At 41.3% G+C, this 17500-nt stretch overlaps 1 protein-coding gene across 1 annotated transcript in view; it reads left to right on the top strand.

Annotated features, from left to right (window-relative positions):
* The window catches only part of LOC108261209 (caseinolytic peptidase B protein homolog), a 62679-nt gene that overhangs the window by 3784 nt on the left and 41395 nt on the right, over positions 1 to 17500 (top strand). The window contains exon 4 of the mRNA XM_053687326.1: positions 15871 to 15974. Coding sequence (XP_053543301.1) covers positions 15871 to 15974 — 104 coding nt within the window. The remainder of the gene's footprint in view (positions 1 to 15870; positions 15975 to 17500) is intronic.

Genomic DNA, 17500 nt, shown 5'->3' with positions numbered 1-17500 from the left:
GTGTGTGTGTGTGAATTGCACACATTTGTACGTTTAAAAGACACAAAATGACAGCACGCAGTATTTTTACACGATTCTGCTGAAGTGTCAAATTTAATGTTTTATCACTGATTTTATTTTGATTTAAATTTGGATTTTTAAAAATTTGTTTTGGAAAATGATTTCTGGATGAAAGATCCAAAACAAGTCATAGATCAGGTTTCTGCTTTTTCATTTTTTTTCGAGTAACAGTTAATGATGTTTATGTGTCCCATGAAAATTGAACATAGAAGGTGTGGAACATTTATTAAAAATAAAAAGTGTAAAAGATCCGATTCGTTTTTTCAGATGTAAAAGACACAAAGCCTGAAACAAAAATGACATTTACTCGCATTTTGCTTGAATTCATTATTAGTTTAATGACTATTAGTTGTAAATCATTTAAATTGAATGATTTTGATCTTGATTATCTCGATTGTTTTGTTGTGGAATTCAGTTTTCTCAGAATCCTGTCCACAGATTTTCACGAAAATCACACAAATATATCATTAATAACTTTTATATGGTAATTATATGTATGTGAATAATCAGTTTATAAAACACTTATAACAGGACATCTGAAAGTGCACAATATATTTGTATGAGCATTCAGTGTTCTCCATTAATATTGGCACCCTTGGTAAATATAAGCAAAGAAAGCTGTGAAAAATTATCTTCATTTTTTAACCTTTTGATCTTTTCAAAAAATTCACAAAAATACTCTGCTCTCATGGATATCAAACAATTTCAAACACAACACAGGTTTATCCAAAACTACATCTTTGTTAAATATAGGTGTGCAACAATTATTGGCACCCCTATGAATTCATATGAGAAAAATATATTTGAAGTATATTCCCATTGATATTTTACATTATGTTTAGTACGCCTGGGTGACGAGGAACAGGAAATTGTTCAACCATGACTTCCTGTTTCACAGGGGTATAAATATGAGGTAACACACAGGCCAAGTTCCCTTAGTCATTCATAACAATGGGTAAGAGCGAGGAATATAGATGTGATGTGCGGCAAAAGGTTGTTGAGCTTCACAAAATAGGGCGTGTCTATAAGAAAATAGCACAAGCATTGAAAATGTCCGTTTCCACCATCAGGGCAATGATTAAGAAGTTCCAGTTGACTGGAAATGTTATGAATCGACCTGGAATTGGACGCATGTCCATATCGTCTCAACACACTGTGAAGAGGACGGGTCGAGTGGATAAAAAATCTCCAAGGATCACAGCTGGAGAACTGCAGATGTTAGTTGTGTCTTGGGGTCAGAAAGTCTCCAAAACTACAATCTGAAGTCACCGACATCACCACAAGCTGTTTGGAAGGGTTTCAAGAAAAAAAGCCTCTACTCTCATCCAAAAACACACTCGAGCGTCTTCAGTGTGCCGACACGACTGGAGCTTCAAATGGGGTCGGGGTCTATGGGCAGATGAAACCAGAATAAAGCTTTTTGGTAATAAACACAGAGGTGGTTTTGGTCACACAGAGAGGTAGCCGTATGGAAAAGTCCCTCATGTCCACGGTTAAATATGGAGGTGGATCTTTAATGTTTTTGGACTGTTTTTCTGCCAGAGGACCTGGACATTTTGTTAGGATACATGGCATCATGGACTCCATCAAATATCAACAGATATTACATGAAAACCTGACTGCCTCTGCCAGAAAGCTTCAAATGGGCCGTGGTTGGATCTTCCAGCAGGACAGTGATCCAAAACATCATCAACATCAACACAGAAATGGTTTACTGACCACAAAATCAAGGTCCTGCCCTGACCATCCCAGTCCCCTGACCTGAACCCATAGAAAACCTGTGGGATGAACTGAAGAGGAGAGTCCAGCAGCGTGGACCTCGAAATGTGAAGGATCTGGAGAGATTCTGTACGGAGGAACGCTCTCAGATCCCTCGCCATGTATTCTCCAACCTCATCAGGCGTTATAGGAGAAGACTCAGAGCTGTTATCTTGGCAAAGGGATGTAGCACAAAGTATTGGCTAAAAGGGTGCCAATAATTATTACACACACATATTTAACAAAGATATTTTTGTTTGATAAACCTGTGTTGTGTTTGTAATTGTTTGATATCCATGAGAGCAGAGTATTTTTGTGATTTTAAAAAAAAAAAAAAAGTTAAACAATAAAGACAATTTTTCACAGCCTTCTTTGCTCACATTTACAAAGGGTGCCAATATTAGTGGAGGGGACTGTAACTCAAATATTTGAATACTACGCTCATTATTTAGATGTTTAAAGCTATATGATAATATTTAGGTTATTTATTTGAGTAATGGACATTTTTCCCCTTGAACTATCACCTGTGTTTTGAATGAAAATTGCTAATTAGATTTCAGTTGATTATTTGTCTGCCTTGTTTTTGACTTGAGGTTTTAATAAAGGTATTAAATCAGTAATAAATGCAGTAACTTTGATAAAGGGTTTTGAGATTTCCACTGCTGTAATTATATTAAAAATCCTGGAGCCCACTCAGAGAACCATGGCCCTCAGACCTGATCATTTTCTTTTAGAATAATATAATGATATCAGGGGAACATCATTTGATGATAAATATCAACATTTTTGCTGCCTTTTTCATGTCATTTCCTTTAAGAATCAGGAAAATCTGTGTTGGTGCAGAATTTAAGTGTTATTACATCATCAGATGTAATCAACAACAGCCAATAGGGTTCCAGTTACTGGAGACTTTTAACTATTTTTCACACTACTGCTTCCATCATCATTAGAAATTTTAGCAGTGGTGTGTTGTTACAGAGCTGGAAAAAGGTGGGTTTTCTGTTAAAATGCATCACACAACCAACCAAACACTCTCTCACACACACATACACACACAAGCACACATACACACACACACACACACACACACACTTTCTTCTCTTATTTACACTATATTACAGTCGTTAGTGCAGCGTTTCAGTTTAGCAGGAGTTTCATTGTTTTCTTAATAGTATTACATTCAGTTTAATGCGTCATTCATGTGTTGATGTCAGAGAGGAATTAAAACAGATTATGAAAGGCCAAAAACAGCTAAAAGAAATAATAAGATGGAAACGTCAAAGAGAATGAAACCTGTAAGTCCTGCTGTAACACATTATACCTCACTGTACTGATGTCAGTATTTAATGTTTGTTTGTAATTCATTTCTAACATTCAGACATGTCAAAGCTTCGATTCAAATATTCTATTCATTTTTACTCTTCTGACAAATTTTTTATTTCACTCTCGTTCTGTTCAAGTGGATATGTGTGTGAAATCAGATCCACATTTTATACCGAACAGTAGAACAAGTAGCTTTTTTTAATAATATGCCACAGAAATGTTGTGTGTAAATCCCTTCATGTTTCAGTAGTAGTGCTGACTAATTCATTAACCATCACAGTGTATTTACACTGAGCATTAGCATTAGCATGTACATCAGTTTGATGGTGTGCTGAGATGAGGAAGTGTGAAGATAACGTCATGCTGTACATGGACAGATGATGGGGTATAATGACATATGGTATATATGGTGTATATGGTGTATATAGTGTATATGGTATATATAGTGTATATGGTGTATATAGTGTATATGGTGTATATGGTATATATGGTGTATATGGTATATATAGTGTATATGGTGTATATAGTGTATATGGTATATATAGTGTATATGGTGTATATGGTATATATGGTGTATATGGTATATATGGGGTATATGGTGTATATGGTATATATGGTGTATATGGTATATATAGTGTATATGGTGTATATAGTGTATATGGTGTATATGGTGTATATGGTGTATATAGTGTATATGGTGTATATGGTGTATATAGTGTATATGGTGTATAGTGTATATGGTGTATATGGTATATATGGTGTATGTGGTGTATATGGTATATGTGGTGTATATGGTATATATGGTGTGTATATGGTATATATAGTGTATATGGTATATATGGTGTATATGGTGTATATATAGTGTATATGGTGTATATAGTATATATGGTATATGTGGTGTATGTGCTGTATATGGTATATATGGTGTGTATATAGTGTATATGGTATATATAGTGTATATGGTGTATATAGTGTATATGGTGTATATGGTGTATGTGGTGTATATGGTATATATGGTGTGTATATAGTGTATATGGTATATATAGTGTATATGGTGTATATAGTGTATATGGTGTATGTGGTGTATATGGTATATATGATGTATATAGTGTATATAGTGTATATGGTATATATAGTGTATATGGTATATATAGTGTATATGGTATATATGGTATATATGGGGTATGTGGTGTATATGGTATATATGGTATATATGGTGTATGTGGTGTATATGGTATATATGGTGTATATAGTGTATATGGTGTATATGGTATATATAGTGTATATGGTATATATAGTGTATATGGTATATGTAGTGTATATGGTGTATAGAGTGTATATGGTGTATATGGTATATATGGTGTATATGGTATATATGGGGTATGTGGTGTATATGGTATATATGGTGTATATAGTGTATATGGTATATATGGTATATATGGAGTATGTGGTGTATATGGTATATATGATATATATATATTTTGTTGTAATAATGACAGGACAGAAAAGTCTTTATACCAGTTTTGAAACACAATCAATAATCAGAGATTTCGAGTGCTTTAAGTCCAACTTGCAGACGTTTTGGTCTGAAAACCAATTAGATCCTCAGCCATGAATGTTGTTTTAATATTTTTCCATGTCCTGTTATAAATGGAATATGGAGTATGCGGTGTGTCGTTAAGCCGTTCCCTTACCCAGAATGCTGAGTGAGAAATCACGGCTTTCTGAGAGCCACGATGTCCCTCCTTACTAAATTCAATTAAAGCTTCACAAACACACCCACAGCCAGAGGAAAAAGTGTGTGTGTGTGTGTGTGTGTGGAGGGGGGGAGGGGGGGTGCGGCGTCCGAATCCAATTTAGAGAATCGCACTCTGTGAGGTCACGCCCTCGCTTTTGAGCCGAAGTGAAACAGATGCCGTAGCGAGCGAGCAAACAGAGCTGAGAGCTGAAAGGTTAAAGCTGAACTCTGTGCTGCTGTAACACTTTACTGACTGTTTCATCATTATTGACTGATTATTTAACAAGCCCTTATTTACAGTTCACACACATGTTCTGTAATTCTTTCGCAATATCCAATTTCATTCTTTTTTTTTTTTTGGCGGGGGGGGTGTTGTAAAACTGTGAATTTTATTTAAATAATAATAAAAATATTTTTATTCTACAGCGTTATCTCCCTCAGGAGTAAGTTTGTAAAACTTAATGTTCAGTACAGATTGTATGGAATGTGATTGATGTTTATTATGATGACCTTTGGCACGGCAGTGTTTTTGCTGAAGCATCTCACTGTTCTAACGCTGTAGTGTAAACGCCTCTGTCCTGAAGATGTCAGAAAACTCTTCTGACTGTTACAGAGCACTGACACTGGAGACTCCTTCCATAAATGTTACATAAATGTCTCCTTACAGAAAACTTCACTACATGAGGTGTGTCTGCTGTACATGTCCCTGTGAATGATCTGTTGCTATAGAAACGATAACGTATTAGAACGAGAGCATTAATATAAACCTGTGATGTGCGGCTGCACTACTGTCAGAGCTGCTGTTACAGAGAATGAATCAACACCTCCTGACCAATCAGGATCCAGCATTCAGCAGCGGTGCTGTAGTGTAAATATTAATAAGTTGTTTAAATTGTGCACCATTTCCTGTGGACATATTTGGAATATTTCTGGAATATTTCAGGAATAATTTGAGTGATCTTTATGAAGCTTACTGTCAGTGTGTATCTGTGTGTTTTGTTGTCATCTGTTTATTGCCGTTATTCTGAAATCATACTAAAAAATCAGTTTCTTCCACATTTAATTGTTCTTCATCCACAAATCAGATTGGTTACGTCCTGTGTCCTGCTCACCTAGAAGAGTTCAGCTCCATTTCATTCAAAATTTCAACACGTGTGTGTGTGTGTGTGTGTGTGTGTGTGTGTGTGTGTGTGTGTGTGTGTGTGTGTGTGTGTGGATTATAGGTCGGGGTGTGTGTATGTATGTGCCATGTTAAGTGCGTGTTCAGACAAATGCCTGTGCGTAAATATTTATGACAAAAAATAATAGGTGTCTGTTTATCATTATGAGTAAACATGTTTGTCTCTCTCTCTCTCTCACACACACACACACACACTCTCACTCTCTCTCTCACACACACACACACACACACACACACACACACACACACACACACACACACACACTCTCCAGTGAGATTAATGACAAAAAACTTCTCAGCCACTGCACACTGCTCCCGGGTGTGTGTGTGTGTGTGTGTGTGTGTGTGTGTGTGTGTGTGTGTGTGTACGCAGCACCAGTTATGAGTGGTATAACTCATGATTGCCACAGCAGTGTCTCTGTCTTTCTGTCACTCAGACCCCCCTGTGACCAATCAGAGCTGTGGGGTGAGACAGAGACACTCAGAGAATGTCTCTCTCTCTCTCTCTCTCTCTCTCTCTCTCTCTCACTCTCTCTCTCTCACTCTCTCTCTCGCTCTCTCTCTCTCTCTCTCTCAGTGTATCTCTTTCAATCTCTCTCTCTCCTTCTCTTGTTGTCTCTCTCTCAATTTGCCTCTGTGTCTCTCTCTGTCTCTCCCTTTCTCTCGTGTCGCTCTCTCACTGTGTATCTCTCTCTCTCTGTCTCTTTCTCTGTCATCCTGTCCATCCCAGGTTCTCGTCCTGCTTCAGTCCTTCTGTTTCAATTGTGTTCTGTTTAGTTGGTTTCTTCTCATGTCACAGCAGTAAATTATTAATGAATGAAAGGCTGAAAGGATGGATGGATGGATGAATGAATGAAAGGATGATGGATGGATGGCTGGATGGATGGATGGATGGATGAATAAAAGGATGGATGGATGGATGGATGGATGGATGGATGGATGAATAAAAGGATGGAAGGATGGATGGATGGATGAAAGGATGGATGGAAGGATGGATGGATGGATGGATGGATGAAAGGATGGATGGATGGATGAAAGGATGGATGGCTGGATGGATGGATGGATGGATGGATGAAAGGATGGATGGCTGGATGGATGGATGAAAGGATGGATGGATGGATGGATGGCTGGATGAAAGGATGGCTGGCTGGATGGATGGATGGATTGATGGATGGCTGGCTGGATGGATGGATGGCTGGATGGCTGGATGGATGGATGAAAGGATGGATGGCTGGATGAAAGGATGGATGGCTGGATGGATGGATGAAAGGATGGATGGCTGGATGGATGGATTGATGGATTGATGGATGGCTGGCTGGATGGATGCCATTCAGACGATGACTTGTAGATGCTGGGTGTGATGAGCTGTGGAACACATGAGAGGAGTTTGAGGAGATGAAGCAGTGATAGTGTAGGTGTAATAAGGAGAGTAATAATGACTCCCACAGAACTCTCGGAAAAGTGCACGGAGACAGAATCCATAACAGCGTCATTATCACGTCATGAGACAACTTTAGCTACAGCAGAACAATTCTCTCTGTGTAGGAAGTTGTTTCAGGAAATCGATTAAAATGAAAAAATGTGATAATCTTTAATCATCATGTTTAGGAATGAGTGCAGTTGATTTGGCGTGAGCTCTTAGAGTCAGAGGAGAAATAACCTTTACTGCACCTCGAGAAAGAGAATTCCAGCTCCTAACTCTAAACCCAAACTGCGTTGGCATATCTGTACAGATCCAGTCAGGGAAATGGTTTAGTGGTGAACTTCATCATTTCCTGAGCATCGGTCTTAGCTAGAAGGATGGATTGATGGATGGGTTTGTGGATGAACAGAATTGTGGATGGGTGAAGGATAAGTGGAAGAGGGTGGATGGATGAAAATGATGGATGGATTCAGTGTTGGCAAAACTAGTTTTGTTTTGTTTTGTTTGTTTTTTTTCCAGGCAAGAGGAGAAAATCAAACAATAGTTCAATAAAAAAGAGAGAGAGGGAGGTATTGATCAGTTACTTTATTCTTGTTTATTTGTTGGTTTTGTTCCTGTTTTATTTCATCATTACAATCCCCTGATTTTAACATTAAATTGTGTTTGTAAAGATTTCAGCTTAAAAATCACAGTAAATATAGATACACCACTATAATGTAGGCACTAAACTCAGCTGATTTCATCATTATTTTTACTTTAAATCTTGTTCCAGTAATTCTGCTGATTTCCCCTTTAAAATGTCCTTTAAGACAGATTGGAGCCTTTTAAATCTGAGCAGAAAGATTTCAGCATTCCAGCGGCTATACAAGGCCTGACAGAGAGACAGACAGGGAGACAGACAGAGAGACAGACAGAGAGACAGACAGGGAGACAGACAGGCAGAGAGACAGGGAGACAGACAGGGAGACAGGCAGAGAGACAGACAGGGAGACAGACAGAGAGACAGACAGGGAGACAGGCAGAGAGACAGACAGAGAGACAGACAGAGAGACAGACAGAGAGACAGACAGGGAGACAGGCAGAGAGACAGACAGGGAGACAGACAGGGAGACAGACAGAGAGACAGACAGACAGGGAGACAGACAGGGAGACAGACAGAGAGACAGACAGAGAGACAGACAGACAGACAGAGAGACAGAGAGACAGACAGACAGACAGGGAGACAGACAGGGAGACAGACAGAGAGACAGACAGGGAGACAGACAGAGAGACAGACAGAGAGACAGACAGAGAGACAGACAGATCAAGGTCTGGGCAGTAACACTGAACAATGTAGCTGCTGTGATGTTTAAAGAGCAGCGTCTGGTCAGAAAGTGACGTGTATTTGCGTAGCTTTGATGTGTGTGTGGACTCTTAACCCACGCTCTCCCTCGCCCCGAGGGTTTGTCCTTTCACGTGGACAATAAGCAGCGATGGACTGGAACCTTGTTGACCGTTTCTCTGAGGCCTCTCACACACAGAGAGAAAGGACAACACCAGCACTAAAGCTTTTTCTCCTTCCAGAAAGAGAGAAAAGGAGGTGGAGTGGAGAATCTAGACGAGAATCTTATGTGTCTTTTAGGAAGGAGTGGGGGCGAGTCAGTGGGAAACGTTGGAGGATTATATTGGAATGGGTGGGAAAAGGACTTCTACTGCTAATGAGGGGAACAGGAAGAGGTGACGATGACTGAAAGGTCAGGATGTCGGAGACAGGAAACTTACAGCAAGCTTATGGACTGATTCACGTCGGCACATATGTACCTCAACACTGAAGTCTCTTTCATCGTTAAAACTCTAGCACTTTATCATCATTTATGGATGATGCTTTCAAAGTATGATTAAAAACTGTATATACATTTTAACTAATTACAACCTCAGCAGGAATCACAGTTTATTCACTTTATTCATTTCCCACTTTTACCCACAACTTTCATACATTGTACACACACACACACGCACACACACACACACACGCATGCATGCACACACACCCACACACGCACACATGCACACACTCACACACACACACACACACACACACACACACACGCACACATGCACACACTCACACACACACACACACACACACACACACACACACACACGCACACATGCACACACTCACACACACACACAAGCATGCACACACACACGCACGGACACACACACACGCGCACACACACACACACACGCGCACACACACACACACACGCACACACACACACATGCACACACACACGCACGGACACACACACACACACACACGCACACACACACACACACACGCACACACACACACATGCACACACACACGCACGGACACACACACACGCACACACACACACACACACACGCACACACACACACGCACACACACACGCACACACACACGCACACACATGCACACACACACACACCCCACCTGAGCAGGGTATAGATGGTCAGCACTGGACAGCTGGACACCTCTGTATGTAACAATGGAGGGAAGAAGAAAAGAAGCAGCACTTCCTCTGAAGTGTTTTGTAAACACAAGTCAGTAGCTGTGGCAGGAAGCAGCTGTAAGAGGAATGTTCCAAACACCACAGAAATATGAAGATGCTAAAATGCTGATTTTATATTTATTTTATTATTTTAGGTTTCCAAAAAGCACATTTCCTAAATCTACACTGTTCCCTTGTCTCACTGTTCCTCACTGTCTCACTGTTCCTCACTGTCTCACTGTTCCTCACTGTCTCACTGTCTCACTGTTCCTCACTGTCTCACTGTTCCTCACTGTTTCTCACTGTTCCTCACTGTCTCACTGTTCCTCACTGTCTCACTGTTCCTTACTGTTCCTCACTGTCTCACTGTTCCTCACTGTCTCACTGTTCCTCACTGTCTCACTGTTCCTTACTGTTCCTCACTGTCTCACTGTTCCTCGCTGTCTCACTGTTCCTTACTGTTCCTCGCTGTCTCACTGTTCCTTACTGTTCCTCACTGTTCCTCACTGTCTCACTGTCTCACTGTCTCACTGTTCCTCACTGTTTCTCACTGTTCCTCACTGTCTCACTGATCCTTATTGTTCCTTACTGTTCCTCACTGGTCCTCACTGTTCCTCACTGTCTCATTGATCCTTACTGTTCCTCACTGTCTCATTGTTCCTCACTGTCTCCCTGTTCCTCACTGTTCCGCACTGTCTCATTGATCCTTATTGTTCCTTACTGTTCCTCACTGTTCCTCACTGGTCCTCACTGTTCCTCACTGTCTCATTGATCCTTACTGTTCCTCACTGTCTCATTGTTCCTCGCTGTCTCATTGCTCCTTACTGTTCCTCACTGTCTCATTGATCCTCACTGTCTCACTGTTCCTCACTGTCTCATTGGTCCTTACTGTTCCTCACTGTCTTATTGTTCCTCACTGTTCCTGACTGTCTTATTGGTCCTCACTGTCTCATTGGTCCTTATTAGTCCTTATTGGTCCTCACTGTCTCATTGGTCCTCGTTGTTCCTCACTGTCTCACTTTCCTCAATGTCTCATTGTTCCTTACTTTTTTTCACGGTCTCATTGTTCCTCACTGTCTCATTGGTCCTCACTTTCTCATTGTTCCTTACTGTTCCTCACTGTCTCATTGTTCCTCACTGTCTCATTGTTCCTTCCTGTTCCTCACTGTCTTATTGGTCCTCACTTTCTCATTGTTCCCTACTGTTCCTCACTATCTCATTGTTCCTTACTGTTCCTCACTGTCTCATTGTTCCTTACTGTTCCTCACTGTCTCATTGTTCCTTACTGTTCCTCACTGTCTCATTGTTCCTTACTGTTCCTCACTGTCTCATTGTTCCTTACTGTTCCTCACTGTCTCATTGGTCCTTACTGTTTTTCACAGTCTCATTGTTCCTCACTGTCTCATTGTTCCTCACTGTCTCACTGTCCCTCACTGTCTCACTGTTCCTCACTGTCTCACTGTTCCTCACTGTTCCTCACTGTCTCATTGTTCCTCACTGTTCCTCACTGTCTCATTGGTCCTCACTGTCTCATTGGTCCTTATTGGTCCTCACTGTCTCATTGGTCCTCGCTGTTCCTCACTGTCTCACTTTCCTCAATGTCTCATTGTTCCTTACTGTTTTTCACGGTCTCATTGTTCCTCACGGTCTCATTGTTACTTCCTGTTCCTCACTGTCTCATTGGTCCTCACTTTCTCATTGTTCCCTACTGTTCCTCACTGTCTTATTGTTCCTCACTGTTCCTCACTGTCTCATTGTTCCTTACTGTTCCTCACTGTCTCATTGGTCCTCACTGTTGTATTAGTCCTTACTGTTCCTCACTGTCTCATTGGTCCTCGCTGTTCCTCACTGTCTCATTGGTCCTCACTGTCTCACTGTTCCTCACTGTCTCATTGTTCCTTACTGTTTTTCACGGTCTCATTGTTCCTCACTATCTCATTGTTCCTCACTGTCTCATTGTTCCTCACTGTCTCACTGTCCCTCACTGTCTCACTGTTCCTCACTCTCTCACTGTTCCTCACTGTTCCTCACTGTCTCATTGTTCCTTACTGTTCCTCACTGTCTCATTGGTCCTCACTTTCTCATTGTTCCCTACTGTTCCTCACTGTCGTATTAGTCCTTACTGTTCCTCACTTTCTCATTGGTCCTTACAGTTCCTCACTGTCTCATTGGTCCTCACTGTCTCATTGGTTCTTATTGGTCCTCACTGTCTCATTGGTTCTTATTGGTCCTCACTGTCTCATTGGTCCTCACTGTTCCTCACTGTCTCATTGGTCCTCACTGTTCCTTACTGTCTCACTGTTCCTCACTGTCTCATTGTTCCTTACTGTTCCTCACTGTCTCATTGTTCCTTACTGTTCCTCACTGTCGCATTGTTCCTCACTGTCGCATTGTTCCTCACTGTCGCATTGTTCCTCACTGTCTCACTGTTCCTCACCGTCTCATTGGTCCTCACCGTCTCATTGGTCCTCACTGTTCCTCACTGTCTCACTGTTCATCACTTTACCTCACTGTACCTCAGTGTCTCACTGTTCTTCACTGAATCACTGTGCCTCACTGTTCCTTACTGTACTTCCCTGTTTCACTTTACCTCACTGTCTCATTGTTCCTGTCTCACTCTTCCTCACTGTACCATACTGTCACAATGTTCCTCACTTTACCTCCGTCTCACAGTTTCTTTACTTTACCTCACTGTCTCACTGTTCTTTGCTTTACCTCACGATCTCAATGTACCTCACTGTACCTCACTGTCTCATTGTTCCTTACTGTTCTTCACTGTCTAATTGCTCCTTACTGTTCCTCACTGTCTCATTGTTCCTCACTTTCTCATTGGTCCTGACTGTTCCTCATTGTTCCTCGCTGTCTCATTGTTCCATACTGTTCCTCACTGTCTCATTGGTCCTCACTGTCTCATTGTTCCTTACGGTTCCTCACTGTCTCATTGTTCCTCACTGTCTCATTGGTCCTCACGATCTCAATGTACCTCACTGTACCTCAGTGTCTCACTGTTCCTCACTGAGTCTCTGTGCCTCACTGTTCCTCACTGTACCTCACTGTCTTATTGTCTTACTGTTCCTCACTGAATCACTGTGCCTCACTGTTATCTGCTAAATAGTTCAATCGTGAACAAGTTTTCCTTATGTTCCTTTTACCTCCTCACTGCCCACCACATTCTGTCTTTCCCACACACATTTGTGTTTGAGTTTGAGCTTGTCAGGGTCTGGGTGACTTTTGACCCCAGTCTTAAACATACAGTGACAAAAGGAGGCTCTGCAAAACATAACCTCTCTTTTATAGTCACAGCAAATCCCTTCTCTTTACGAAAAAGCATCACCCTTAATTCTGAGGCATTCTGAGTGGAACCCCCAGTTACTGGTTCTCCAGTATTTATGCTTAATAATTCTGTAAAAATGTGAAATTCTTTCTTAAGCTTGACTTCATGATAATAATGTAGTTTTTATTTATTCATTTTTTAAATAAATCTCCGCTGCTTCTAACTTTGATCATGTCATTTTTTGCCCATATGCCATAATCATGTTGTCAGGTGCAACACCATCTTTTACTGACTTCTGGGTTCAGTAATGTCTCCATCTGTTGTTCCTCTTTATCTCAGATTCTCCACAGTGTGGTCTGTCATGTTCCTTCTTGGCTGTGTCTGGAACCTTGATCACTGATCTTCTTTAAGAGACACTGATTGCTGATCATCTTTAAGGAACCTCGATCGCTGATCTTCTTTAAGGAACCTTGATCGCTGATCTTCTTTAATGAGGGCTAGGTTTTCTCTGTGTGTGTGTGTGTGTGTGTGTGTGTGTGTGCGCATGTGCGTGCATGTCTAGACTCTCAGTTAAGTGCACATTGACAATGACAGTGACTGGGTAAATATAACATGTCGGAAGTCGGGTACCTGAAGCTCGAATTCGTCTCTCAGGGTTACACGCTTGTTTTGACTCTTTTGGTGCGTGTTGTTTGGGTGAATTTTCCGGAAGATCGAAGCATATGTTTGCTCCAGAAGAGCAGTGGAGCATGGGAAGTGTGTACTAAGGTGGACAGGCAAGACGGACATCACCACGACAACAGCGGAGACTCCCTTGTTTGGCGTGTTGGGGTCTATTTCTATGATAATATCGTACAAGTTAGGATGAAAAAAGTTCTATAGTGTTGTGTTCTATATTTTGAGTATTGAGTATAGAGTTCTATACTTTGGTCATTACGATCTTAGTTGATTTTGTTTTCAATAGCACATCAACATAGTACACCTCCTACCATAACGATGGTAGCCTACGGTGACATTTTGGGTGTGACGCGTGAGATTTGCTTCTGAATTTTTCATTTTATCTGCTCTCTTCAGTATCACTGGAGTCAGTTGAAATTAGCCAATTACATTTTGGTCATTTGATCAATTTGACCTGGAGATTGGGGTGGAGGGAGAGGGGCTGAGTCTTGTGATGAGTTTGAAAACCTCCAGGGGCTGAAGAGCGGTTCAAGGCTGAAGTTTTCACTTTACACTCGGAGATGTGTGATGTGGAGAAAGATGGCTGCCTCCTTTTTTTCTTTGTTTGGAGCTTCTCTTGATGTTTCCCTGAGCTGTGAGTGGAGCAACCGTTAGAGATGTGAAGTGGGCGGGGTAATTAATGTGAAAAAGTGAACTGAGACCAGTGGGAGTGAGGAACAGGTGGTACGGTGTTATATCAGGAACATGTTTGATTTACAATCAAAATAGGTGAGACGTCAATTTTATACACTAGACGGCCAAAAGTATGTGAACCCCTGACCATCACGCGCATATGTGGTTGCTCCCCAAACTGTTAACACAAAGTTAGAAGCACACAATTGTATAGAATGTCTTTGTACACTGTAGCATTACACTTTCCCTTCACTGGAACTAAAGCCACTTTTCCAGTGCACGGTACAGCTCAACTCGACTCAGCTCATGTCGCTTTACTTTTCTGGGCTTGCTTTTCCAGTGCCGCCTCAGCGTAGGCGCCGTCTTCCACTCGCCTTCACGCATGAATAATGATGTATTATCGAAGCCCTGTACAGATACACGCTCAGGCCGTATTCCAAATGCCTTTCCTGTTCACTGAACACGGACCCTATTAAGGATGTAAAATAACGGTGCAAAAAGCGAGCAGAGTCGAGCCGTACCGTGCGGTGGAAAAGTGCCATGAGAGGTCCAAACCTGTTCCAGCATGACGACACCCCTGTACACAAAGCGAGCTCCATGAAGACATGGTGTGTTCCAGCTGGGCTGGAAGAACTCGGGTGTCCTGCACAGAGCCCTGACCTCAACCCCTCTGAACACCTTTGGGATGAGTCTGAAACACCAACTGCACCCCAGACCTCCTCACCCAACATCAGTACCTGACCTCACTAATGCTCTTGTAGCTGAATGAACACAAATCCCCACCTCCACGCACCGAAATCTACAACAGTGAAGAGGGGATAAATCTGGAATGGGGTGTTCAACAAGCACATATTGGTGTGACAGTCAGGGGTACACAAACTTTTGGCCATATAGTGTATATCACTACCAGTCATCACGTCATCCTGCACTCTCAGAAGATGATAGTGTGGCTGTAACCAATCAGATTACAGATGTGTGTTCAGAAAGATTTGGAGCTGGGCTTGAATCGATGTAAAATGAATTAATTAATTCACATTCATTCACACATCCCTTGCGGCGTTTTGATTGATCAGAGCTTGCGCACTCATCGTTAATCACAGCACGAGTCACTGTTTCTCAGGACACGTGTTCAGACATGTAGCGACAGGACCGTCAGCACCTCAAACATGTTCTAGAACTATGAGAGATTTAAAATAGTGCCACAAGATGACCATAAATCAGTCTCACTCTCTCCGTGTCTCTCAGTGTGGTGCAGGTCCTGTTGGAGTCCGGCGCTGATCCGAACCTCGGAGACGACTTCAGTAATGTTTACGGAACTGCACGGGATAAAGGCATAAACTCACTGGAGGGTAAGACACAGAGTGTGTGTTTATACACTCACGCTCTATTGAAATGAACTGTATGATTACTGTTCCACACTCATTCCTTTTCTTCTTACGCTGTGGTACACTAAGTTCATATTTCCTACCTAGAGTGTGAATCTTTTACTTGTGTGTAGTTTACCTTTCAACCATCACATGAAAAACTACTTCCAGTTCAGTTATGTGCCTAGAAAGGTTTTTAAAAACACTATATTCATGCTTCTAGGTGAAAATACATCATGAAAATTTACAAAATAATATTTTATAACTAGCAACAAGGAAAGCTACAGTTCAGTCCCTTATATCTGAGTGTAGAGTTCATTATGTTTATCGAAACCCAAATCATTCCTGAACTTTTTCACTAAGTGACTAAATGTAAAACGTTTAATTATATAGAGAAATGAATTTAAAAGTGATATTAAATGTAAGTAGTTTCTAGTAAGTAGGCTCTTCTTCTGCGTGGTGTTGGGGTTCTGTTGGTTCTGTGCACTAGAGAGGGTTCTAGGTAGGGTTCTGTACCGTATGTAGTGAGCATATATAGTGAACAGGAAGTTTGTTTGGGATTCGCTCTCAGTGTGTTTGTGAAATAGTTTTATGTAAAAATCAGTGATCAGAACATGTGTCTGCGAGTAGAGACAAATCAAATAAAAACAAATCAAAAACATTCGTATTTATTCTAAAACCTTGATTGTTGCCTCCTAGAAAGAGAGCGAGTGAATTTTCACCTCCTGTGGTTGATTGTGTTGCGCTCTGTCATTAACGCAGTCATGTACTTAGACATGTTAAGTAATTGAAATGAGAGTAATATTTATAAGTAAATGAACAGCCAGATGTTCTGTCACTCATCAGCATCACGGGTTCATCTTTCCCACAGAGCCGAGAAACTTCCTTTAAAATAATCATAACATAGAAGGGAGTTATTCTTCTCTACCCTCCCTCCATCTGTGTGTGTGTGTGTGTGTGTGTGTGTTTATTACAAATATCAATTCACTCACAGACAGCGTTATTAAGGCCATCTAAAACGCGCTCACACACTTATTTGCATATATGTAATCGTCTCATGTTTATTTTTTATTTATTTATTTATTTTTCATAAAAAAACCGCCACACACACCCACACATGCGCGCACACACACACATTGCAGTAGGAGACATATTTATATATGATATGTATATTACACACATTTGTATTGTTGGCAGTTTTTTGGGCCGTCTGGGAGGCCGCCATCCCAGATGCACTATGATGGATGGGCGAGCGAGAAGTGTGTGTGTGTTCGTGAGTGTGTGTGTGATTCGGTGAAGACTGCTGCGTGTGTGTGTGTGTGCACGTGTGATGGATGGCGTGCTCCTCTCTCCATGACGCTTTATTGAGTTAGCCGTGATTATCCGGCTCTCAGACATTAGTTACCAATGACGACCGGCCTGACAAGGAGAGAGAGAGAGAGAGAGAGAGAGAGAGAGAGAGAGAGAGAGAGAGAGAGAGAGAATGTGCAGGAGGAGAGTGAAGGACAGGA

The sequence above is a fragment of the Ictalurus punctatus genome, chromosome 17 (genome assembly GCF_001660625.3).
Source record: "Ictalurus punctatus breed USDA103 chromosome 17, Coco_2.0, whole genome shotgun sequence".
In the NCBI taxonomy this organism is placed as follows: Eukaryota; Metazoa; Chordata; class Actinopteri; order Siluriformes; family Ictaluridae; genus Ictalurus; species Ictalurus punctatus.
Note: the sequence above shows the minus strand (reverse complement) of the source record. Positions and strands in the feature narration are given on the sequence as shown.